The sequence below is a fragment of the Kogia breviceps genome, chromosome 18 (assembly GCF_026419965.1).
Source record: "Kogia breviceps isolate mKogBre1 chromosome 18, mKogBre1 haplotype 1, whole genome shotgun sequence".
NCBI lineage: Eukaryota > Metazoa > Chordata > Mammalia > Artiodactyla > Physeteridae > Kogia > Kogia breviceps.
In genome coordinates this window covers 7,507,451-7,528,911 of record NC_081327.1, presented here as the reverse complement: position 1 = coordinate 7,528,911, position 21,461 = coordinate 7,507,451, and the positions used below count along the sequence as shown (strand labels likewise).

The window sequence follows — 21,461 nt, the reverse complement described above, 5'->3', positions numbered from 1 at the left end:
ACAGGTAGAGCGTGGACATGGGAGGAGCAGCCTGTGGTAGATGGACAGCCACCGCTGTCTGCCTTGTCCAGCAGCGTTTGCCAAATGCCTAGAACAGTGCCTGGGACAAAGTAAACTCTCAAGAGTGAATGAATGAATGAAGGAAGGAAGGAAGGAAGGAATACTGCAGGTCTGCCCATAGCAAAGTAAGGATGGGCGCCAGAGGTAGCCAGGAGACAGAGGAGACTGGAGGCCGCTGGATGGCGGAACCTATGACCTTCGAACGGCCAGCCCTCCCTGCCCACCCACCCCAGGCGGGCCGGGGAGCACTGCCCGGGACCCACCTGTACTCATAGTCGGAGCCGGCCTTGGCGGAGCCGTCCTCCGTGCGGTAGTCCACGTAGAAGGTGCTGTTGCCCTCGCCGCCCTGGCAGGTGACGGACAGCAGCACGGAGCCACAGTTCTCCAGGCAGTGGTAGAGGCTGGGCTCAAAGAAGATGCGGCTGGCGCCGTCGTCCTCGTCCTCGCCAGCGCCCTCGGCCAGGGTGGCCCTGCGCGAAGCGTCCACCGCGTGTCGCCGCAGCACGTTGCCCGCGCCCGTCATTAGCCGCGTGGCCTGGATGCGGTAGAAGGCGCGGCTCTTCTGCTGGTGCAGCAGCGCGTAGTAGTTGGCGATGCCCACCAGCTGCTCCAGGTCCTTGTCCGGGTGCTTCTGCTTGAGGTCCTTGAGGATCTGGATGACCTCGCGGCGGCTGGCGTCCAGCTCGCGGGCCTCGGCGGGCCCCGGGCCCAGGCCGCCCACCTCGCCCGGCGCCTCGGCGCCCAAGAACGTGCCGTCCAGCTCGATGCTCTTGGGGGGGTCGCCCTCGGCGCCGATGATGATGCCGCTGCGCGGGTCGGTGCGGTAGCGCTTGTACACGTACTTGTAGAAGAGCAGCCGCTTGTCGGCCATCCAGGCGAACACCACGCACACCGGGAAGAAGACGAGGGTCAGCAGCGCCTCCCACACCTGCGGGCGGCCCCGCGGGTCAGGACCGCCGCGCCGGGAGGGGGCGCGCTCGCAGCCGGCCCGCCGCCTCCCGCCGCCTCTCTTCCCAGAGCCCCGTCCCGGCCACCACCCGGCGCTCCCCGCGGCCCTGTCCTGCATCTGTCCCCATCTGGCCTTCTGTCTCTGCCTCTCTCCTGTCTCTCTTCATCTCTGCCTCTCCCCCTTTCTCTTCGTGTCTCTGTCTCTCCCCTTTTCCCTTTTCTCCCTCCATCTCTGTCTCTCTCTCTCTCTCTGCCTCTTTGTCTCTGCTCCTCCCTGCCTCTCCCCATGTCTCGCTCTCTCTGTTTCTCTAGGTCGTTGTCTCTTTCTCTTTCTGCCTCTGTCTCATCCTCTATGTCAGTTGGTTTTTTATCTTTCTCCCTCTGTGTCTTCCTTTCTTGTTGCCGCTGTCTCCTTGTCTCTCTTTCATATCTTTTGTAGATGCCTACCTCTCTCCCTCATGAAATTCTTCACAGTTTCCGACCCCACCCTTCTTCTCTCTTTATGTCCCCCCCACTTCCCCTGCCCTTCCTGTCTTTCTCCTGGTCTCATCCATCCATCCATCCATCCATCCATCCACGTTTTGTCACACTGAGAACCACACTTAGCTGCCCCAGTGCCGGGAACCCAGACATCCTATCCCCAGACATCCTAAACCACCACCAAGCCAGAGACACGTCCCCACCGTGTGCTCCCAGCCCCTGTCCAGGTGCAGAGCTGGTGTGTCTTCTTGCCTCTCTCTCCCTCTATCTTTTCTCTCCCTGCTCCACTTCCCCTCTGCCCCTCCTCACCCGGGATGCCTCCACTTCTCCAAAGCCTACCCATCACCCAGGGTCTGTCCTGTGCTCACCTCCCCAAACTGTCTTATCCCCCCCCACCACCACACCACCACCAGTGAGTACAGCCCTTACCAGATTCTCCTTCCTTAGGATTTGTTTGGCCCTTAGGGACAGGACTCTGACTCTAAAAGAAGCCCAAGTTTGGGTCGTTGTCTGACAGCCTCATAAAGCCAGTTCCCATATTTACATGCTACCGCCCCAGAGAGACAAGGCAATGCTGAATTTAGATCCTGGTTCTAGAAGAGGAATGCCTGGCCCAGCCTGTTGTCTGTAAAATGGGGACATCCCCAAGATTGAATGAGCTTATGTACCCCTAGCACTTAGCCTTGTTGGTTATTGACACATGGAAGATACACAAAACATGAAATGACCATTACCATTATTATTATTACTACGAGCGCTATTATCTTGGGCTCATTGAGGTCTGGGACTCTGAGTCTGCCTGTGGTCTGGCACAGGGCCAGGCACGTACAGGAAGCATCCACCAACACCTGACAGTTCACCTTGAAATATTCATGTAAAGACTCATCTGTTACCTTTCTCATTAAAGATAAGGAAGGAAAGATTAAAGAGTATTTACAAATCAGATGGCCCCAGAGGTATATTTAAAATGAGCCTGGTAGGGGAGCGATCTTTAAGCTCCGACTGCCGCAGGCCCTTGTCCCTGTGTTTACTGATGGTTCAGAGGAAAGGCAGGACTTGGAAATAGCACCACACAAAGCCACCAAGCAGGTGTGTGAAAAGAAACTGAATTTTCCGCAAGCTGTAAAATGAACTCTTGCCGGGCGCTCATTGAACTGGCCACTGTATATGCTGTGGGCGATTCTCTCTTAATCAGGAGAGAGATCTCAAACACCTGAGATCCCTTTCTTCCCTGCAGGTAAACAAAAGGTGGTTCTGAGAGATTCACATCTGCTTTCTACGGTGTCCCCTGCAAATGGGCTCACGGGCTTGCCCGCCCTGGGAGGGGAGCGAGACACACCTTCGGGTCTCAGTGGACAGAACGCCCGCAAGAGGGGTGGTCACAGATCTAGGGATATTTATGGGTTGCCACCATAATGGGGGAGGGGGATATGGTCCCAGCCTGGTGACATCCAGCGACTCATGGGACAGTCCCACACAATGCATAACTGTCCCATGTCCTGCCTGACTTCAGAACCTCCCGCTGGACGTTCACGTCAGCAGAAACCCTGCTTATGATCATTGGAGTCTACACTCCATTTTGTTTTATGTCTGTATGAAGTATTTTTCCTGTGTGGTTTAACGTATGCTGGATATGCCTGATTTCAATCTCATGGCTACCCGCTCCTCTGCTGGTCTCCGTGCATGGGAATGGTTTCTGGGTTTTTTTTTTTTTCCTCTTAAGCCCCAACTGGTTCATTACATGTAAGTAGATGCCACCATCTGGCTTTTTGTCATGCCTTTGGAGGTAGTCATGCACAAGCGTTTACATGTAGAAATACAGATGGTTCTATTAGATAGTACTTTCCTTTATATCACGGTCTGGGCCTCATACTGACTTCTGGGAAGCCAACCAGTGTAAGGAAGTTTGTTAACGGGAAGAGGAGCTCACATTTACCTTGTCCCAGGCTCGCTGTTCTAAGCCCTTCCACATGTAGCAATTCAACAGCTCCTCATGCAGCCCTCTGAAGCTGGTACTAGGATGACCCCTGATTACAGGTGGGGAAACTGAGGCACAGAGCAGGTAAGGAACCTGCCCGAGGTCATACAGCTAGGAAACCACAGAGATGGGATTTGAACCCGGGCCTCAGGTTCCAGAGTCCAGGCACCAAACTCCGAGGCTAGAAAACCCCTCTCCTATTAGCTAAGAATTTCACACCAGCAGAAGCAAGGGGATATAAAAACATTTGTTATAAAAAGGGAGGATTGGATATGAAGGGTCAAGAACCAATGGTCTACTTCAACCCCTTCTATGGTTCAGATGGGTAAACGGAGGTCCAGAGGGTACAGGCTTTGCCTGACGTCACACAGCATTTCTGGAGAAAACCCAGAGCCAGACCCATCTCTCACGACTCCAGTTCGTCGCCTCTAGGAGGGATTGGCATCATCTTTAGCTCATGCCCATTCTTTCGATTATGTCATGAAAACAGCCCATAAGTCTGGCCATTTCATGAAAACGTCCCAAAAGTCTGGTCTCCACTTACTCCTGAAGGGATCCTCCATAGCCACTTCTCTACCCAAAGCTGTGGCACTTTACACTGTCTTCCCTAGGTCTGAGCCAGCTCCTTCTCAGGGGAAATCTCTCCCTCCCCCTATCCCACCCCTGACCCACCTCCCACCCGTGGTGTCTAAACTTCCTTTCACAGTTTCGGTGTAAATCCTTGTCAGGGACCACTTTGAAAACCCAAGTCAGAATAGCATCCTTTTCAAATAGTGCCTGAGAACCGTGTGAAGTATCGTTCTGTACTTTTTGCCATGGCAGCCAGGAAACTCAGCATTACAGTAGTGAGTCAATCACAGTAGCTGTCTCTCTCCCTTTCTCATCCCTGTTTTCTGGTGCTACCATCTCCCCTTTTCCTCACTGTGGTTTCTAATCCCTCAGATCTGCCGTGATATCATCTGCAAAGAATCTTTATAGCTCTAACTTTAGATCCTTCCTGGAAAGAAACTATAACTGGCAAAACATGACAGATATGCATGAGTATATTATACGCATGTGTGAAGGCTCAAATAAATTATGCACGTGTGTGAGCGAATTAAGCCAGGCCCATGAATACATTATGCAAATGTAGGTGGTGGTCATGGGGGCTGTGGGACATAAATTGGACAAATGTTTTAAATGGAAGACTAAGCAGTTTGCCCGTTAAGACACTGGATAAGTGAGAGGCAAATGATTATGTGAACGTAGGTGTAAGTTATGCGGCGGTGGGTCTAAATTTTGTCTCACTGTTGGAATAAATTATGCAAAGTGGTCTTTGCAGTGGGCTGGGTTTATACCTAGGTTGGATTGGATGTGAGTATGAATTACAGCGAAGTGGCATAAATTATCCTAACATCAGAAATCAATTATTAATAATGAATGAATTATGCAAACCACGACTGCATATCTGGAAAATACAGGGCTAGATAAGGCAGATGTGGGCATGGATCTATGCAAAGTCCATGGGTAAACTATGCAAATTGCACCAAGTAACACCAAGTTACCTGAGTTAGCGCTGTCAGAAGACACAAGGCCGGATTATGCAAGTGTAACGCGAATTATGCAAGTGGGGGATGTCTTACTGCCAAAGTGGAAATAAATTATGCAAAAGGCAGGGAGTATAGGAAAACATGTGTGACCATACCTGGCAAATACCTGGCTAGACTGTCGTATGCATTACATAGACCACTAGGACTCTGTTAGCACATATGGCCCCCTTGCGAGAGTTCTGGATGGGCATATTGCAAAATGGCACCCCGTACTGCGCAGATGAGCCCTTTCCAGGACCTGCAGTGCCATCCAGACCTGGCTGGGGAGCACCCACTGGACTCCCGTCCCAACTTGCCCTCTCCGGCGCTATGCCTTTGTGCAGTGCGTGACTTGCACAACCATACCCGGCGGCCCTCTCAGATGTGAGCATGCATTTCTGCAAATACAGGCATTGACTCCCTAAGCCCGGGGAGCCACCCCTCGGGATTTTGCTGACATACATGCACCGAGGAGACGTCTGTGGGTCCTTGCTCACCTGGACCACGCCCGGGGAAAAGACGGCAAGGATGAGATAAAGCCAGACGTAGGCGAAGATACTCCAAGAAGCGGTGACAAAGAAGACTCTCAGGTGCTTGATCTTGCGGCTCTCACCGGCTGGGATGACGTAGATACACACAGCAATGACCACAAACATATTGAAGGCAGCGCTGCCCACGATGGTGCCCGGGCCCAGCTCGCCCGCCTGGAAATTGTGGCCGCAGACCTCAATAACAGACAGCAGGATCTCAGGGGCCGAGGAGCCCAGGGCCATGAGTGTGAGGTTGGACACAGTCTCATTCCAGATGCGGACGGTGCCCACGCTGGTCTCGCCGTTGGACTTAGTGATAGTGATCTCCTTCTCCTTGGACGTGATGACCTCGATGGATGCCATGAAGCGGTCGGCAATGATGGATACACCCAGGAACATGTAGACCATGGCCACAAAGTAGACCACGGCCCGCGCTGCTTTGTCCCCCAGCGACGGGTCATCGGGCTCCCAGACGGGCAGCAGGACCCCTGGCTGGCAGCGGTTGGAGCCCTGGCAGCCCCCCGTGCTGCCGACATCGCTGTCGTTGGCCGGGGGAGGTGGCAGGGAGGGGGTCGGGGTGGCTGCCCCGGAGCATGGGGGAGTCCCCAGGAGGAGTGCGAACCCCACCAAGGCCAGGGGAGCCATGGAGGGGGTCAGGGTCCTGTGGGGGAGGAGGAAGTCTGGGTGAGGGGAGCAAACCCCGCCCTGTTGCTCAGGAGTCAAGGTTCACTGGGGTCGGAGAATGGGGGAGAAGCTGAGGACTAACGGAGGGAGGAGAGAGACTGGGGGAGCCAAAGAGAGACAGTGATTCAAAGAGACAGGGTCACAGAGAGGCACAGAGAGCGCCAGGCAGAGACCAAGAGAGAGAGACACAGAAAGATAAAGACACCATGCACTGCTGATGGGAGTCAAACCACTGCAGGAAACTGTAGCTGAACATCAAGCATCCTAGGACTCAGCAATTCCACTCCCAGGTATGTACCCAAGAGAAATAAGTCAAGTGTTTGTCAAAAGACACATACACAAATGTTCACAGCAGCTTCATTTATAATGGCTCCCCTCTTGAAACAACCCAGATTCCTATCAGCAAGAACATGGAGAAGTACATGGCAGAATAGTCATGCAGTGGAATATTATACAGCACCGAAAAGGGAGCGGGCAACCGATACACCCAACAATGCAGATGAATCTCACAGACATGCCATGGAAGAGTGAAGTCAGGCGCAAAAGAACACAGACTGAATAAGTTAGTGGGAGAGGCAAGGGGCTGGGGGGGCCCTCAACTCATTTTGTGATTCCTATGGTTTCCAACTTGTTGCTCGGAGGGCTCCTGCTTGGGATTTGGGCTGTGGCAGGTGCTTTGTTTGTCTGTCTCAGGTAGGGCTGGGGAGGGGCTGCTGGAGGGTCTCTCACAGACATCCTTCCCTGCAACGCTGGCAGGTGTCTCTCTCCAGCACCCCCGGGTCTATGGCAGGTGCAGGATTCCTTAGAAGCTGTGACACGAGGTCCTAGGTTGGGCTTTTGGACCCCACACTGTGGGTGTGGGGTGAATACTTCTCTTCCTGCCTCTGGTCCTGGGTTCGAGTGGCTAGTTCTGTGTCTAGGTCTCCTTTAAAAATGCCAATCAGTTCACACCCTCGCCTCTGATCAGAACCCTCCATGGCTCTGGTCTCACTCAGAACACCAAAGTCCCCTCCCCGCTTCGTAAGGTCTTGCGCAATCTGGCCCCCTCATTCCCTCCCTGGCCTCATCTCTCTCTCTCTCTCCCCCCCTCCCTCACTTGGCCCCAGCTACACCACCTCCTTGCTGTTCCTCGGGTATGTTCTTGCGTCAGGGCCTTTGCACCTGCTGTTCCCGCTTCCTGGGACACTCTTCCCCACCTATCCACTCCCTCGTCTCCTTCAGCTCTCCACTCAGATGTCACCTTCCGTGGGCACTCTGTTTGAAATGACACCATCCCACTTTGGGGAGCCCCCAGCCATTTCACAGACGAGAAGACCAAGGCTCAGAGAGGCTAAATAACTTGCCCAACAGCCCCCAGCACCCATTCTGCAGCTCCCAGTTTCTCTCTCCAAGAGTGGTCCTGACTCCCAGCTCCCCCGCCCCACCCTTGTGTTGTCATGGTAACCCCTCAGCCTATCAAACGGGACTGAGAGAGGAAGGCAGGGGTCCTCAGGGCCTCCGCCCTCCCCGGCCAACTGATGCTGGCCACCAGCCTCAGTTCTCCCGGTAACGTCCATTTCTGTCTGAAAAGTTCTTCTCACGGTCTAACCCACAGCCTGCCCCCAACATACACCCATGTCCTCACGGATTGGGAGCTGGCTCCTTTTGGGGCGGGAGGCAAAATGTTGGTAGGACTTCCCTGAAGAGTGTGTGTGTGTGTGTGTAGGGGGGCAGGGGGCGGGGTGATTCTTAAAGGGCCACCGCACAATTAGCCCCCTCGGCAAGGCCCCTAATGATACATCTAATTAGCAGCCCCCTAATTAGCAACGACTTGGGCATAATTACAAACCCACCAGGATCCAAGGCAAAGACTCACGCTCTCTTCTCCCTCCCTCCCTCCCCGCCCCCCCCCCCCCAGCTTTCAGGGGAAACCAGGTCCACCTGGGAGTCAAGAATTCATCTATAGCATCTCACTCCCTGTCTCAGGAAAGGCCCATGGCCTGGGCAGTCCTCCCTCAAGTCCAACCACCTGTCCCTCCCGCCTCAGTCCTCAAGCCTGGTTCAATGCCTTTTCCTGCAAAACCTGGTTTCCTCTCCCTGGGGCCTTAGGGAAGGAGGGGTCAGGGAGAGAAAGCACTAGATAAATATCTAGTTAAACGAACCACCAAGAGGTCTGAGCCCTGTCACTGGGGACAGCTGGGTTCCCTCTTCCTGAGGCTCCTGTCTCTGCCTCCCTCGCTCCATGAGCAGCCCTGAAACCTGATCTGGGTTTAGAATCCAGGGGCAAAACCATCACGTGGAGGCCAGCGTGGGACTCCGGAGGGCAGATGGCAGGCACCGTCTCCTGGGGCCATCTCCCCCCTCCCTCGTGGGCCGGTGGCCAGCTGGGTCAGTGGTGAGTGTCCCAGTTCTGCCTCACCCACCTCTCGGGCCTCGGAGACCTCATCTGCAGGGCGGGGCTGCAAGCCTGAGCGGGGTGGGGCAGTCAGTCTGGCAGGCCACGTGGGACCCCCTCCCTCAAGTCCCTCACATCGATAAGGGGGGTGATGGTTCCTGACTGCGCTCAGGCTGGGCGCAGGGGGTGCCCGCTGCCTGCTCTCGGTGGGGGCACGGCCTTCTAAACATGCACGCTTACTGCTCCGGGGTGAGCCAGGCTCTCCCGCCTGCACACAGTGTCCCAGCCTGGGGATCACACAGAGACACACACAGTCTCAGTATTCAGGCCATGGTACGCCGATTGGTAAACTGAGGTCTGGAGGGGCAGAGAGCTTGGCCAAGTCATGCAACTTCAAGTCAGGGGCAGAGAAGAGATGGAACTGAAGGTGTGGGACTCCTAAGCTGGTGCTTGTTTTAACCCACCTGGAAGCGCACGTGGGCACTCGAGGACCTCAGCCCAGCGAGCGTGGGCTACAGGCTCAACCCCACACCTCTCATCTCTCCCGCCTTCTCTGGGGCCCCCTCCCCAACAGAAAAGAAGAGGATGTATTGGCCAGGGAACTCTAGACTCAGAAGGTCCCTCTCAGAGCCCCCAAGGGGCGGTGGAGAAGCTTTTGAGCTCCAGCCCCACTGGGAGACAGGTCTGGGGCTGGCACACCGTGAGACGGTGGAGGCGAGATTGCAGGAAGGACTGGCCTGGCCCAGTACCTAGAGCTGAGCCTGGAGCAGGAAAGGTGCCCAGTAATTGTCAGAAGAATGAACGAGTCCAGAAATGGACAAATGGCAAAAGAGGTATGGAAGTTAGACTGCAGCAGGGACTGGTCCAGTCACTATGAAGAGGGATGGGAGGTTCGATTGCAGACAGGACTGGTTCAGTCTCCTCTGCAAAGGCTACAGGTTAGATTGCAAGAAGGACTGGCCTCAGGATGCCAGAAATAAGGCAGGGGAGAGCAGAGGAGCTCTATCCTCAGGGGAGGGACGGGCGGACGCCAGCGGGAGGATGCGGGGAGCTCGGCTGAGGAAGGGAGAGGAGTCTGGGGGACCCCGGGCCTCCTGGGGGGGGCCCCACTCTGCGGCGGCGGCAGGAGGCGGGGCGGGTCTTCTTCCCCCAGGTCTCCCCTTGCCAGGGGCGGAGACAAAGGTGTGTAGGAGGCAGTTAAGCAGGGAGAGGAAGCGGAGAGGAAAGAGAGAGAGAGAAAGAGACCGGGTCCTAGAGACGGAGATGGAGATGAGAAGCAAGGAAGATACACGCGGAGATGGACAGAGACAGAGACACGGGAAAGCTGAGACAGTAGAGACAGAGACAGGGGGAAACACACAGAGATGGCGAAAGAGGAAAGCAGAGAGGAACCAAGGACTCGGAGACAGAAAGCCGGAACAGACCCAGGCACAGAGAGAGACAGAGACAAGAGTGAGACTGAGGGAGACAGGGAAAGGGACTCGGAGAGGCGTCCAGACTCCGCAGGACAGAGACCCCTGAGAGATGTGGAGACACAGAAAGACGAGACCCAGACACGGGAAGGCGGGGGCGGAGGTGGAGGCGGAGAACGCGAGTGCGGGTGCTGCTCCAGACAGGGTGGGGTGCTCTCACCCCCTCGGCGCCCAGGAGGCACCCCCCCCCCAGCCCGCCATGCTCCCTGAAGCGCAGGAGGGGTTGAGGATGTCGACTGCTGGTGGAGCCCCTCCCGCACGTTAGGGCCCTGGTACCCGCGCCCGGGATATGCAGCCCCCCCATCCCCTATAACGGAGCTCAGGGAGAAGTGGCTCCGGGCTCCTCAAATGCCCCCCTCCACCCACCTGGGGCAACACCATCCTTCCCCCAAGCCCCCCCTAACTGGGGGTCTCTTACCTGCAGCTACAGCCCAGAGCAGGTTCCCTCAGCACTGTATTGGCAGTGGTGGGCGACTCCTCCCGACAGAGGGAGAGAGAGAGAGAGGGATAAGCTGGGGACTGAGAGGGAGAGCTAGGGAGGAGGGGAGGGAGAGGGGATAGAGGGAGGAGAGGAGAGGAGGAGGGGGGAGGGATTCGGGGGAGGGGGAGTCGGCTAGAGAGGGAGGAGGGGAGGCCGGCGCGGGGGACCGGGGCGGGGCCTGGAGAGAGGAGGGGCGGGGGGTGGGGTGGGGGAGATGAAGCAGCCCAAGCCTCCCTCCCACACTCTGGGTTCAGCACCACAGGCAAGGGACAGCGGCGGAGGGGGCGCGCGCGCGCACAGACACACACAGACACACACAGACACACGCACAGACACTCACACACACAGACACACGCACAGACACACTCAGACACACACACAGACACAGACACACACACAGACACACACACAGACACACGCACAGACACACACACTCGCTGATCCATACAAGGGCCAACGAGGCAAAACAGCTACAAATAGTCACAGGCTCCCAGAACTGGAGGGAGGGCAAAAATGTTTTTAGCCAGAGTCAGATCCAAATTCACGTGCTGCGCCTGCTGACAAAGCCGGCCAGAAACGACCACAGAGGCACCATCAATAGTAATAACAACAGTTGCCGTTCACAAGGGGCTTCCAGCCCTTACCACGTGCCAGGCATTGCTATAACATTTTTAAGAAGTGCTTGACACATGTTGACACGACTGACCCTCCTAAAAGCCCTGTGAGGGAAGTGCCACTAGCCCCGTTTTACAGATGGGGAAACTGAGGCACGGAGTGAAGTGTGGCCCCAGGCTCTCCCTTAACTGCCACACTACACACTGTCCCAGACTGAGGGGCCGGCGAGAAGTTAGGCAGCGGGCCGCAAAGGACCAGGCAGGCGCTGGGGACACAAACTCACGAGTCCTGAAATGGTGCACACACACACACACACACGTGCACACACTTCACAGACCCAGAACATCACCACTTAAATGCCCCCAGTCCCACCCTAGGGTCCCACTCCCGCCCAGGACAGGGAGCGATGGAGCACTCAGCCTCTGCAGACGGGCAGCAGGAGGGAGACCCTGACGTGGCCAGGGTGGCCCATGCCCACCGCCGGTGCTGGCTGGACACCCCCGGGCCCACTGCCAGGAGACGGGGGAGACGACCCAGCTCTGGCTCCCTGCGATTTCCCACGCTTGGGTTCTGGGAGGTGAGGAGAAGACAGGGGTGGCCAGGAATCGGTGGGCTCCAGCCTCCTGAAGACCCGCTGTGGGGCACTGGGAGCTCAGTCTTTACTGTCAGTGCAGATGGTCAGACTGACGGGCGGACTTCCACGGCAGGAAGTAGACAGATGGCTACAACGACCATGGTGCCTGCCCCGCCCCCACCCCAGGAAGCAGGGGTCCCACCCAAACCCTGCAGCAGCAAGGAAAGAACTCTCACCCACAACCAGCCTGGACCCCGTTCAGGAACTGCTCCCCCACTCTCCTGACCCGATTCTATTCCTGGCAAGATTTCTTCTGTTGTCCCCGCCCTCCGCCGGTCCCTGTGATGTAGGCCTCAGTTCCTTCTCCTGGTGCCAGGGAAGTGGCCACAGGAGGGGCGATCGCTACAGCCACGGGGCAGGGAAACTAGCCTTGTCTCCCACTTCCTGGTCCCCCAATCCCCTGGGCTTTTCAACTAGGCCTACCCTTAGCCCTTTCCGGGACAGTGTAGCCTGGGGCTCCTCCCAGGACTCCCCAGTTGAGATCTAAATCAATCACTTCTGCTGGGTGTTGACCGTGGCTCTTGGCGCAAGGTCTCACCATAGTAATGTTTGCTAGGGTCCAACTTCAGCATCACGCATGGGGGGGTCTGGCCTCAGACCCACTGCTACAATTTGACCACGGCTTCCCCATGACAACAGTCCTTTCCACCCACATCCTCTCCTCTGAGGCTCAATTTCCTTAGCTTCCCACCGAGCCCTGACCTCAGATCCAGAGCTTTCCACTGGGGTCTAACCTCAGTTCACTTGCAGAGGTCTAACCCTACAGACCTTTCCCTTATATTCTACAGTCTTTCCTATGGAGGTTTAACTTCCTGTAGGGCCTAACTTCCCTTCTTTCCTCTGAAATCGACACTACGATCCCACTTCAGTCCGGCTGCTGGGTCTGACCTTGGACCCCCGATGCCCAAAGTCCCCTCCCTCCGTTCTACCGGGTGAGCCCGGCTCCCGACACAGAGCCTGGCAACAGCTGGTCCTCATCAAACGTGTGCCGAACAAAAGAATGGAGACAAGTTTGGTTCCTCGGGACACAGAAATAATCACCACCGACCGAGTCTCAAGGGGATAGAGGCGGGGTGGGGTGGGGTCACCCCATTTTCAAATGGGGACACTGAGGCACAGAGAGGGCAGCGGGGGTCACAGGGCACGCTGGGGCGGAGCCAGAGCAGGACCCACCGCTCCACCACCCTGGGGTGTGTGGGGTCGAGACCAGTGCCTCCTTCAGGATGCTTCCCCCGCCACGACGAGCTGGAGGCGGGCACCCCGAGGAACTGTGGCAGGCCTGGGACGGGCAGCGGGTCGGTGCTCAGGAGGCCGGGGTCTCGGCAGGCCCGGCATCCACCCTGTCCCCCAGCCTCTGTGGCCGACGTCTCCTCTGCTCCACTTGGTGCCGAAGCCGGGTCAGAACCAGCTCCGAGGCCTGGATCAGGCTGTGCTGTGGGGAATGAGAGAGGAGGGCAGGCCTGAGACAGAGCTGGAAGGTGCAGGTTACACGCCCCCCCGACCCCCAGAGGCTGAGGGCGCAGCCGCGGTGGTAGGTCCGTGTGTGGGGTTAGAATGGGTCTCCGTGATGGGGTGAAGGTGAGACCCAGGGGGACGGCCTCCAGTGAATTTCCGGTGCAAGGGACAAAGCCCAGCCCTAGATGTGTGGGTCTGGGGTTAGAACTCGGCGGCGGGGACGGGGATGGATCAAAACATAACGGAGATAACACAACATTGTAAAACAACTACACCCCAACGAACAAACAAACAAACATAAAGGAGAGCTCGCGTTACACGGGGGTGAGGCTTGACCACCCGGGAGAGGCTGAGGTTAGTTCCCAGCAGGAGGGACAGAGGTGAGACCCTGGCAGAAATGGTTAGGCCCACAGGACAGAGAAGGAGCAAACGGAAGTGGAAAAGAGAGGACCATGTCACCACACGAGGGACGGAGCCAGACCCTGGTTGGAGGGTCTGAAGTTAGCCCCTGAGAGAAGGGATAGAGGGGAGATCACAGTGGAACGGCTTGAAAGAGATCACAGAGGGCGACGCTGGGAGGCTGAGAGCACAGCAGAAGGGAAGCCCCTTCTCCCGCAGATGGACCACAGCCCTGTCCACCGTGGTCTAACCTCAGACCTCTCCTCATCCCGTTTTACTCGAGGGTCTAACCTCTGTCCCATGTACTGTGGTTCGACCTCAGACTTTTCCACTGGGGTCCAACCTCTATGTCTATGAGGTCTAACCTGGACCATCCCGCTGGTGACTAGACTGAAGGAAAAGGCCCCAGCAAAGCCTGCAGCGGAGACAGTAAGGTTAGACTCCAGTAGCGAGAACCCAGGTTAGACCACATGGGAAAGGAGCCTGGAGTCAGACCAGAGGGAAGGGGTGGGCAAACACCAGATCAGGAAACAGAGGTACATCACAGCTGAAGGGCTGGGGCCGGGCCGTAGTGAAAAGGTCAGAGGTCAGACATATCAGTTGGAGGTTAAACAGAAACGGAAGGTTCCAGGCTGGACCTCGGGCCATTGTAATGGTTGGATGTTAAACCGTAAGGGCAGTTAAGCTGCTGTCGGAGGGTGAGAGGTCAAAGTACAGGAGAAGGCTGGACATTAGACCACAGTAGAAAGTTCAGTGGTTAGATCAAAGTGGAAGGGTTTGAGGTTAGACTATGGGAGAAAGCTGGAGACTGGCTGGAGAGGGCAGCTGAAGGTCAGACCACAGTCGGAATGAAGCCGGTCACAGCGGTAGAAGACAGGGTGGCTGCAGTAGGAGGGCCAAGGTTAGGACGCAGTGGAGGTGGGGCGGATCCGGGCTGGGGCCACAGGGAAGGGACACGGTCAAAGCAGGCGGAACCAAGTAGAGATGTTCGGGCGGCTGAGGGAGGCCAGGGGGCCGGGGGTGATGGATGCTGCGGCTGAGCCCCCTGCACCCCTGGCTGTGAGTGTCCCCAGCACCTCCCTTCCCCTTGACCAACAGGAACCGCCTGCCTCCTCCAAGAGGGCGTCTGCAGCCAATGACCCCCTTGCCCGAAGGGGGGCCCAGGCTCCAGTTTCCAGAGGGATCGGGCCGAGGCCTGACTGCCCCTCTCCCGTGAGAACGTGCCCTCAATAAGGCGGGTGTCAAAGCCCCGTCTCAGGGGCCCCTGGCTACCTGCAGGATGTGCACGCCCTTCAGGGAGACCACAGCAAGCTCACGCAGCCCGTCACCGGTCAGGTCCACGTGCGCCATGGCCAGCAGGGGGCTAGAGAAGCTCCGCTGCCATAGCAAGCGGAAGCCACGCTGGGCCCCGGGGAGCCCGCGCTCTGGGCTGCAGTACTTGTAACAGAGCAGCTCCTGCAGGGGCAGGGGATTGGAGTCACACGGGGAGAGGCAGGAGGCAGAGGACGCAGGCCATGGCAACCCCATCCCTCCGGTCCCACCTGTCCGTAGGTGGCCACCAGGACCTCCGGCCGCCCATCCAAATCGATGTCGGTGACCAGGCCACAGAGGACGCTGTCAAACTGGTCGCTGCCAGGCAGGAGAAGCTGGTCCTCGAGGCCCCGGTTCAGCAGGTCCCTGAGGGTCCGACCACGGCGGGGAGACTGAGGTCGACCGCGCTGCCCGCCACCCTTTGCACCGGACCCTCACGGGTCAGGTCTGGATGTGCTGTTCCTCCTGAAGCCTGGACACCCTCGTCTCCAAGTTAGACATCCTCATATCCACCAAGGGGAGCACACACTGTCTCTGATCTGGACGCCCACACTGTCCCCTGGAGGTGGGACTGTCTCGCTCCCAAATGGAAACCCACACCGTTCCCTCTGGTGACCCCCCTGTCTCCAGTGTGGACACCCACAAGGCCCCCTGAAGCCTGAGAGCTCAGCCCCAGCCAGGACACCTTCACCGCCCACCAGCTGTGCACAGCTGGCTCGCACTGGCTCACGGGAGCCGCCTGGGAAGTTTTCAGAAACTTTGTGAGCGGCTTGGCATCACGTTGGTGGCCCAAAACCCACTGAGGGGGGAGTGTTGGCAGCACCGAAATGGGCAGGTCCTATAAACCAGGGCTTTCTCCCACATGGAGGCTGTGGTTAAACACGCGCCAACGTGCTCTGTGCACCCACCCCAGGGGGACTGGACATCTCGGTTCCCACCCGAGGCCTCAGCACATGCCCTATGAGTTCTACACTTAACCACTCATGCTCCTCTCCCTGCCCAGCCCTGAACCACCACACCCAAGGCCTTACTCTCTGCCGAGGATGACAAGGTTAGATCACCGTGCAAAGCACGAGGCCAGCCCACACCCACGTGCCCCGCGGGCCTCACCGACACACCACCGCCGGTTCCAACATGCTGGCCACAAGCACGCTGTACTCCTCCCGCTGCGGCCTCTCCTCGGTCTCTGGAGAAGGAACGAGAACGGCGGGCGAAGCGTGAGGGGACAGCTTCCAGGCCCCTCCTCCCTCCTCCCCATCCATCCATTCCTGAGAGGAACGCTCGTTAGACCCCTGAGATTGGGCTACAGGGGGAGGCTTAGAGGTTAGACCACGGGCGAACGATGGAGGTCAGATGCCAGGAGGAGGGAGAGGTGATGGATGACAGTTTAAAAAAGTCCAAGGTTAGACCACCGGGGTGGAAGGGACAAAGGTCAGGTGACAGCACAAACGTCCCCGGTTAGACCACAGGGAAAGCATCAGGGGATAAGCCACGGCGGAAGGGGCGGAAGACAGACCACAGAGGTCAGGCCGAGAGAAAGGCCAGAGAAGGACAGACCGCGGTAAGAGGAACAGATCAACATGTGAGGCGAAAGCAGAGACCCCGGGGTGGGGGGACAGCGCCGAGTCTGTGAGAAAAGCCTGGACTTGGATGGCAGCAAGAGACAGAGGGAAGAGGCCACGGACGGGGGGTCAGAGGAAGTCACGGTGTGAGAGGTGAAGGTCAGACCACCAAGGGAAAGGCAGAAGTTCAAGTCCGGGGTAAAAGCTCAAGTCAGACCACCACGGGGGCAAGTAGCTGGAGCTGAGGTTCAGGAGCGTCGGGGGGAGGGAACGGGCGCACCGTAGCCCCAGGGCTGGCGTGGGGCACACATGGGCGAGGGAGGGATGGCGGGGAGAGGGCTACAAATGCTGGTGGGGGAGCCGAGCCCGCAGCCTGGCCTCCCCCTGCCCGGAGCTCACCCTCGGGGGCCGAGAGGCTGAACACGATCACTCGGGAGATGGGGCCGTCCTGCAGGACCGTCCAAGTCTGCAGAACCTCTGCGTGGAAGGCGAGCACTCAGGGCCCAGCCCCGAGCACCCCTGCCCCGGTCCGGCCCCGCCCCACCCCCCGCGCCCGGGCCCCCGCCCCAGCCATCACCTCGACTCTGCTGGTCCACGTGGGCGACACGGACATAACCGCTCTGACAGCCGAGAGCCGATAGCCGCCGGGACGTGCCGGGTAGGTTGTGCACGTCAAGCCAGAGGACACTGGGGGTGGACGGGTGGGCAGAGGGGCCTGGGGGCCGTCACCAGGCCCCAGCCCCCACCTCCACCTCCCTAGAAGCATCCAGCCCGCCCCACCTCCGGTAGAGCCCTGGGCCTCCGCTGGGCCTGATTTCTCTAGGGGTCCGTTCCCACCGCCTGATTTCTCTGAGGCTGCCTGCCCTGCTCCCCGCTGGCCTCTGTCAGGGCCTCTCCTACCTACTGGTCAGGTTCGTGAGCTCTGGGAAGAGGTTTTCCACGGGCTGTTCTTCAAACTGATGCAGCCCCTCGTTCTGGGGGAACCAAGACCCGCCACCCGCTTGGAGTCAGTGGCCAGCCTCGCACACTGCGCCCCGTGCCAGCCCGGGGTGGCCCCAGCAGGGCTCTGACCGCCAAGCCTCCCCCTGCCTCACCTCCTTGTAGAGATGAATGGCCGGGTCGTTCCCACTCAGGAGAAACACGGTCTCCAGTTGATCCCCGACCTGGACCCTGAAAGCAGAAAAATCTGGAATGCCAGTGTGATAGAGTCCATGCGTTTTAAAATCCTCCTCTTGCAGAAACTCCTGCCTGTGAGATCCCTAACATTCTGGGTTCTAGACACTGGATCCAGAGCTAGGGTCTCAGGATGTAGGATTCTAGAAACTAGCCCTCACAGAATCTCAGAGTTTAGAACTTTCCAGTCTCAGGATCACAGAAACTCAGCGTGTTTGAACCTTCTGTTTCTAGAGCCCTCACTTGCTAGAATTTTCATTCTGGATGTGGATGCAGGAATGAACATGGAGCTCTAGAATGGGCTGCAGAACCTCAGAACACTAGCACCTCTTTACCCTAGAACCCCAGTGTTCTAGAAGTTCTCTTTTCTGCCTCCTTTGAAATGCCTGAACTTCTGGAAATTGCCATCATGGATATTCAGACTTACAGAATTGGTAGAATACCCAGATCGTAGAACCCAGAACACGAGTGCTTTAGAACCTTCAGTTTCTAGAACACTCGTCTGCTAGACCAGAGGTTGGCAAATTACGACCTGCAGGGCAAATCCAAAACCCACAGTCTGTTTTTGTGAATAAAGTTTTATTGGAACACAGACACACCCATTCATTTACACAGTGTCAATGGCTGCCTTCTTGCTACAGTGGCCAATTTGAGAAGTTGTGATAGAGATTATTTGACCCCGAAGCTGCGCCTTAAAAGAAAAAGTTTGCCAACCCCTCGGCTAGAACACTGGTGTTCTGGAGTTCAGAGCTCTAGAATGGAATTCTTATACTTTGGGATTCTAGAACATCAGTATTCTAGACGTCTGTGTTCTATCTCCTTGGAATATGACAATGTTAGGGCTTTAATATTACAGAATCTCAGAATCATCAAACTGTAGAACTTTCAAATCTTGGAATCCCAGAGCTTATAACTCTAGAAAAATTGGCATTTCTGGGTCTTGGGATGCCCAAATCTAGATCGTTAGAATTTGAGAATTCTACACGTCTGGAGCACAGGTGCTCAATTCACTCTCAAATTATCTAGTTCAAGGATAACAAAATGGTAGCCTATCAGCCAAGTCTGGTCCATGGCTACCTTAAATGCATGATGCTCTAAAAAACAAACTAGTCTGATTGTCTATAGACAGGTTTGTGGTCTCCACTTTGCTACAGCCTCCGCCCTCCCAACACACACACATACACACACACACACACACACACACACACACACACTCCCTATTGTATCACACCTGTGGCTTACTTACTCTGCATGGCACAGTTGGAAAGGAGTGAACTGGAGCTCCAGGTTCAGGCAGCTCTCTGCAGGGGGAGCACAGGCAGTTGGGCACAGGGGACCTGACAGCCCCACCCCACCCCCTTCCCCATCCCTCCTTCCCTCCAGGCCACACTTACGGGCAATGGAGTCCAGGTTGTACTCAGAACCAGGCTCGTAGTCACAGTAGATGTTAAGGAAGGGGCTGCCCTTGTCCCCTGAATCCTGGGGGAGGAAACTGGCCTCAGGGGAGAGTAGGGTCAGCAAGAGGGATATGGGTCAGACTCAGTAAGGAGGAGAAAATGGGTAGGTGGAGGGCTCCGGGTACCTTGATGAATGTGATCCCCACCACCAGGCCCTGCTTTGGGGGTGACTTGTTGAAGGTGTCGATGGAGACAATCTCTGCGTCCACTGGGAGAGAACAGGTCAAAGTTCACGTTTCAGGCAGACGCGTGACCCCAATCACCAGTGAGCCCTGACCTCTAGGATTCAGTCACCTCTGACCACCAGAAATTATCATGACCTCTGGGACGGTGTGAGTCCTGATCACCGTGGTAGGAGGGATCCTGGTTTCTGAGTCTGAGGAATTCTGAACCCTAACTACTTCAGGGCCCTATTAGCCCTGTCATCAGACTCCAATGCCTCCAGATTACCAGCCTTGACCCCCTTCCATCACCATCACCCTGACCCCACTCTCCCATCCTCCCACCCTGGTGACCTGGCTCAGACAGAGCCTCAGAAGCCTTCTCAGCGCTACGTTCCAAGCCCCCAGCCCCATGGCGCCACGCACCGGGAATGTAATTGAACTGCAGCTCCTTGGCCACGGGCCGGATTTTCTGTCGGAGGTCTTGGTAGCGGAAGCCTAGCACCTTGCCTTTAAGGGTGGCGGCCAGCAGCTCCCCGCGCCCGCCCGCGCCGCCCGCCAACCCATACACATTGCTCTGAGACGAGAAGCGTGTGAAGCTGTCCTCGCGCAGCGGGCAAGGCCCCGCGGCCACGGCCGCCTCCCCCATCACGCCCCTCAAACGCTGGTCCCCGTAGCCGCCGCGGCTGCCCGCTCTACGCCATGGACCGCCGGGCGCCGGCCGGTCGCGCAGCCTGATTACGTAGAGAAGCTGCCGACGCTGCCCTTTACCAAGATGGCTGCCAGCCGGGCCGCTTGGGCTTCCCACCAGACTTTGCCTCAATGCGCCTGCGCGCTCCTGCCTGGTCCTTTTCAGGGCCGAGGTGACTGCCGCCAGCTGATTAAGGCCTGAAGATGGGAGGTGGTGGCCCCTGCTGTGGGCGGTGCGGAAGGCGGAAGAAGAGAACCTTAATGCTCAATATAGCCCTTACACGCCAGGAACTGTTCTAAGCGCTTTACATCTAGCAATTTTTAGTTAAAACTCACAGGCAGGCTTGAGGTAGGTACTACGATATGTTTTACCAGTGAAGAAACTGAGGCACAGACAGGTAAAGTAAAGTAATTTGTCTAAGATCACACAGCTAGAAGCAGCAGTCAGTATTGGAACCCAAACACAATAGCTCCATAGTTTGTTTTAATCACATCACCTTTAAAATGGTGAAATGCATTCTTCTTACCCCAAGGAAAAAATTCTAGCTATCTGTCCTGGCCAATTACCACCAGCTTCTTTACTGAAAGCCTACTTTATCAGTCATGTTGGCTGATTATCTCATTGAATCTTCACAACTACCCAGCTCTTGTTACCCCGCGTTCATTTATTCAGCATTTATTGACCACTGTATGAATTTATCTCCATAAACTGTTGCAACAACTCTGGAAAGAGGTTTATTATCCCAGTTTCTGGAGAATGAAATTGAGGCTCGGGGAGAATAAGTCCCTTGACTGATATGATAGTAAGTGGTGGAGACAGGATGAGGTCTTCTGGGATTCCTGTATATACTTTTTTGTCTCCAGAAGGGCATCAAGGGTCTGGGGACTCTATGTATACCTGTATGTTATTTCCAGAAGACATGAGTTGGCCAGCTGTCCTGGCCACCTTGAGTAATCTTCTGTCACCCCCTTCCATGCAGAAAGAAAACACACACACACACACACACACACACACACTGCAAAATCTGTGAAGGCAGTGACTGGATCTCCCTTGGTCACAGTCAAATCCCAGACGCCTGGCCCAGAAGGCCTGACATGGAACGAGCATTCAGTATATATGTTAAGAACCCCAAACTATGTACCAGGCCCTTTGCCAAGCACCTGGGACACTGTTGCATAAGAGACCTGAGAGTTCTCAAAGGCAGGCTGGATCTGGAGGGTGGTGAAAAGAAAGGAGTTCTGTCCAATCCAGATCTGGTTATGCTATTTAGTGCTGTAATCCCAGGGTTTGAACCAGGGCGTGGCACACAGTAGGTGCTGAGTAGATACTTGCTGAGTAAATGGGGGCGCGGTCTGGTTCTGCTGCTTCTGAAAAACAATGTTTTCTTCAGGCTTCTTCTACCTCCCTTGGTAACCGCGAAACCATATT

At 56.5% G+C, this 21,461-nt stretch overlaps 2 protein-coding genes across 3 annotated transcripts in view; both read right to left on the bottom strand.

The window, feature by feature from the left end:
* The window catches only part of SLC8A2 (solute carrier family 8 member A2), a 35,788-nt gene extending 24,902 nt beyond the window's left edge, over positions 1-10,886 (bottom strand). Inside the window, exons 1-3 of one of the 2 annotated variants that reach the window (XM_067020405.1) lie at positions 10,513-10,886; positions 5,532-6,225; positions 324-988 (exon numbers count right to left, since the gene is read on the bottom strand). In XM_067020405.1, coding sequence (XP_066876506.1) covers positions 324-988; positions 5,532-6,209 — 1,343 coding nt within the window. In that variant the 5' untranslated portion in view covers positions 6,210-6,225; positions 10,513-10,886. The remainder of the gene's footprint in view (positions 1-323; positions 989-5,531; positions 6,226-10,512) is intronic. The other variant, XM_059045743.2, reaches the window with a different exon arrangement.
* Positions 10,887-12,835: 1,949 nt separating this feature from the next.
* Positions 12,836-20,162, bottom strand: KPTN (kaptin, actin binding protein). Its single transcript, XM_059045761.2, has 12 exons — positions 19,769-20,162; positions 19,307-19,389; positions 19,119-19,203; positions 18,971-19,025; positions 17,646-17,721; positions 17,452-17,525; positions 17,129-17,238; positions 16,951-17,028; positions 16,100-16,175; positions 15,220-15,355; positions 14,951-15,133; positions 12,836-13,256 (listed from the first exon to the last, which is right to left on the bottom strand). Exons 1-12 carry the CDS (start codon positions 19,989-19,991, stop codon positions 13,128-13,130), a joined length of 1,308 nt encoding a protein of 435 aa, XP_058901744.1. The 5' UTR covers positions 19,992-20,162; the 3' UTR covers positions 12,836-13,127.
* Between the last annotated feature and the right edge of the window lie 1,299 nt (positions 20,163-21,461).

Excerpts from the sequence above, each read along its gene's own strand:
- KPTN (XM_059045761.2), bottom strand. The coding sequence starts at position 19,991 with ATGGGGGAGGCGGCCGTGGCCGCGGGGCCTTGCCCGCTGCGCGAGGAC. Across the intron at positions 17,029-17,128 it reads CGTGGACCAGCAGAGTCGAG|AGGTTCTGCAGACTTGGACG; the intron begins GTGATGGCTGGG and ends CCTTCCACGCAG. Across the intron at positions 16,176-16,950 it reads CAGCCTCTCGGCCCCCGAGG|AGACCGAGGAGAGGCCGCAG; the intron begins GTGAGCTCCGGG and ends TTCCTTCTCCAG.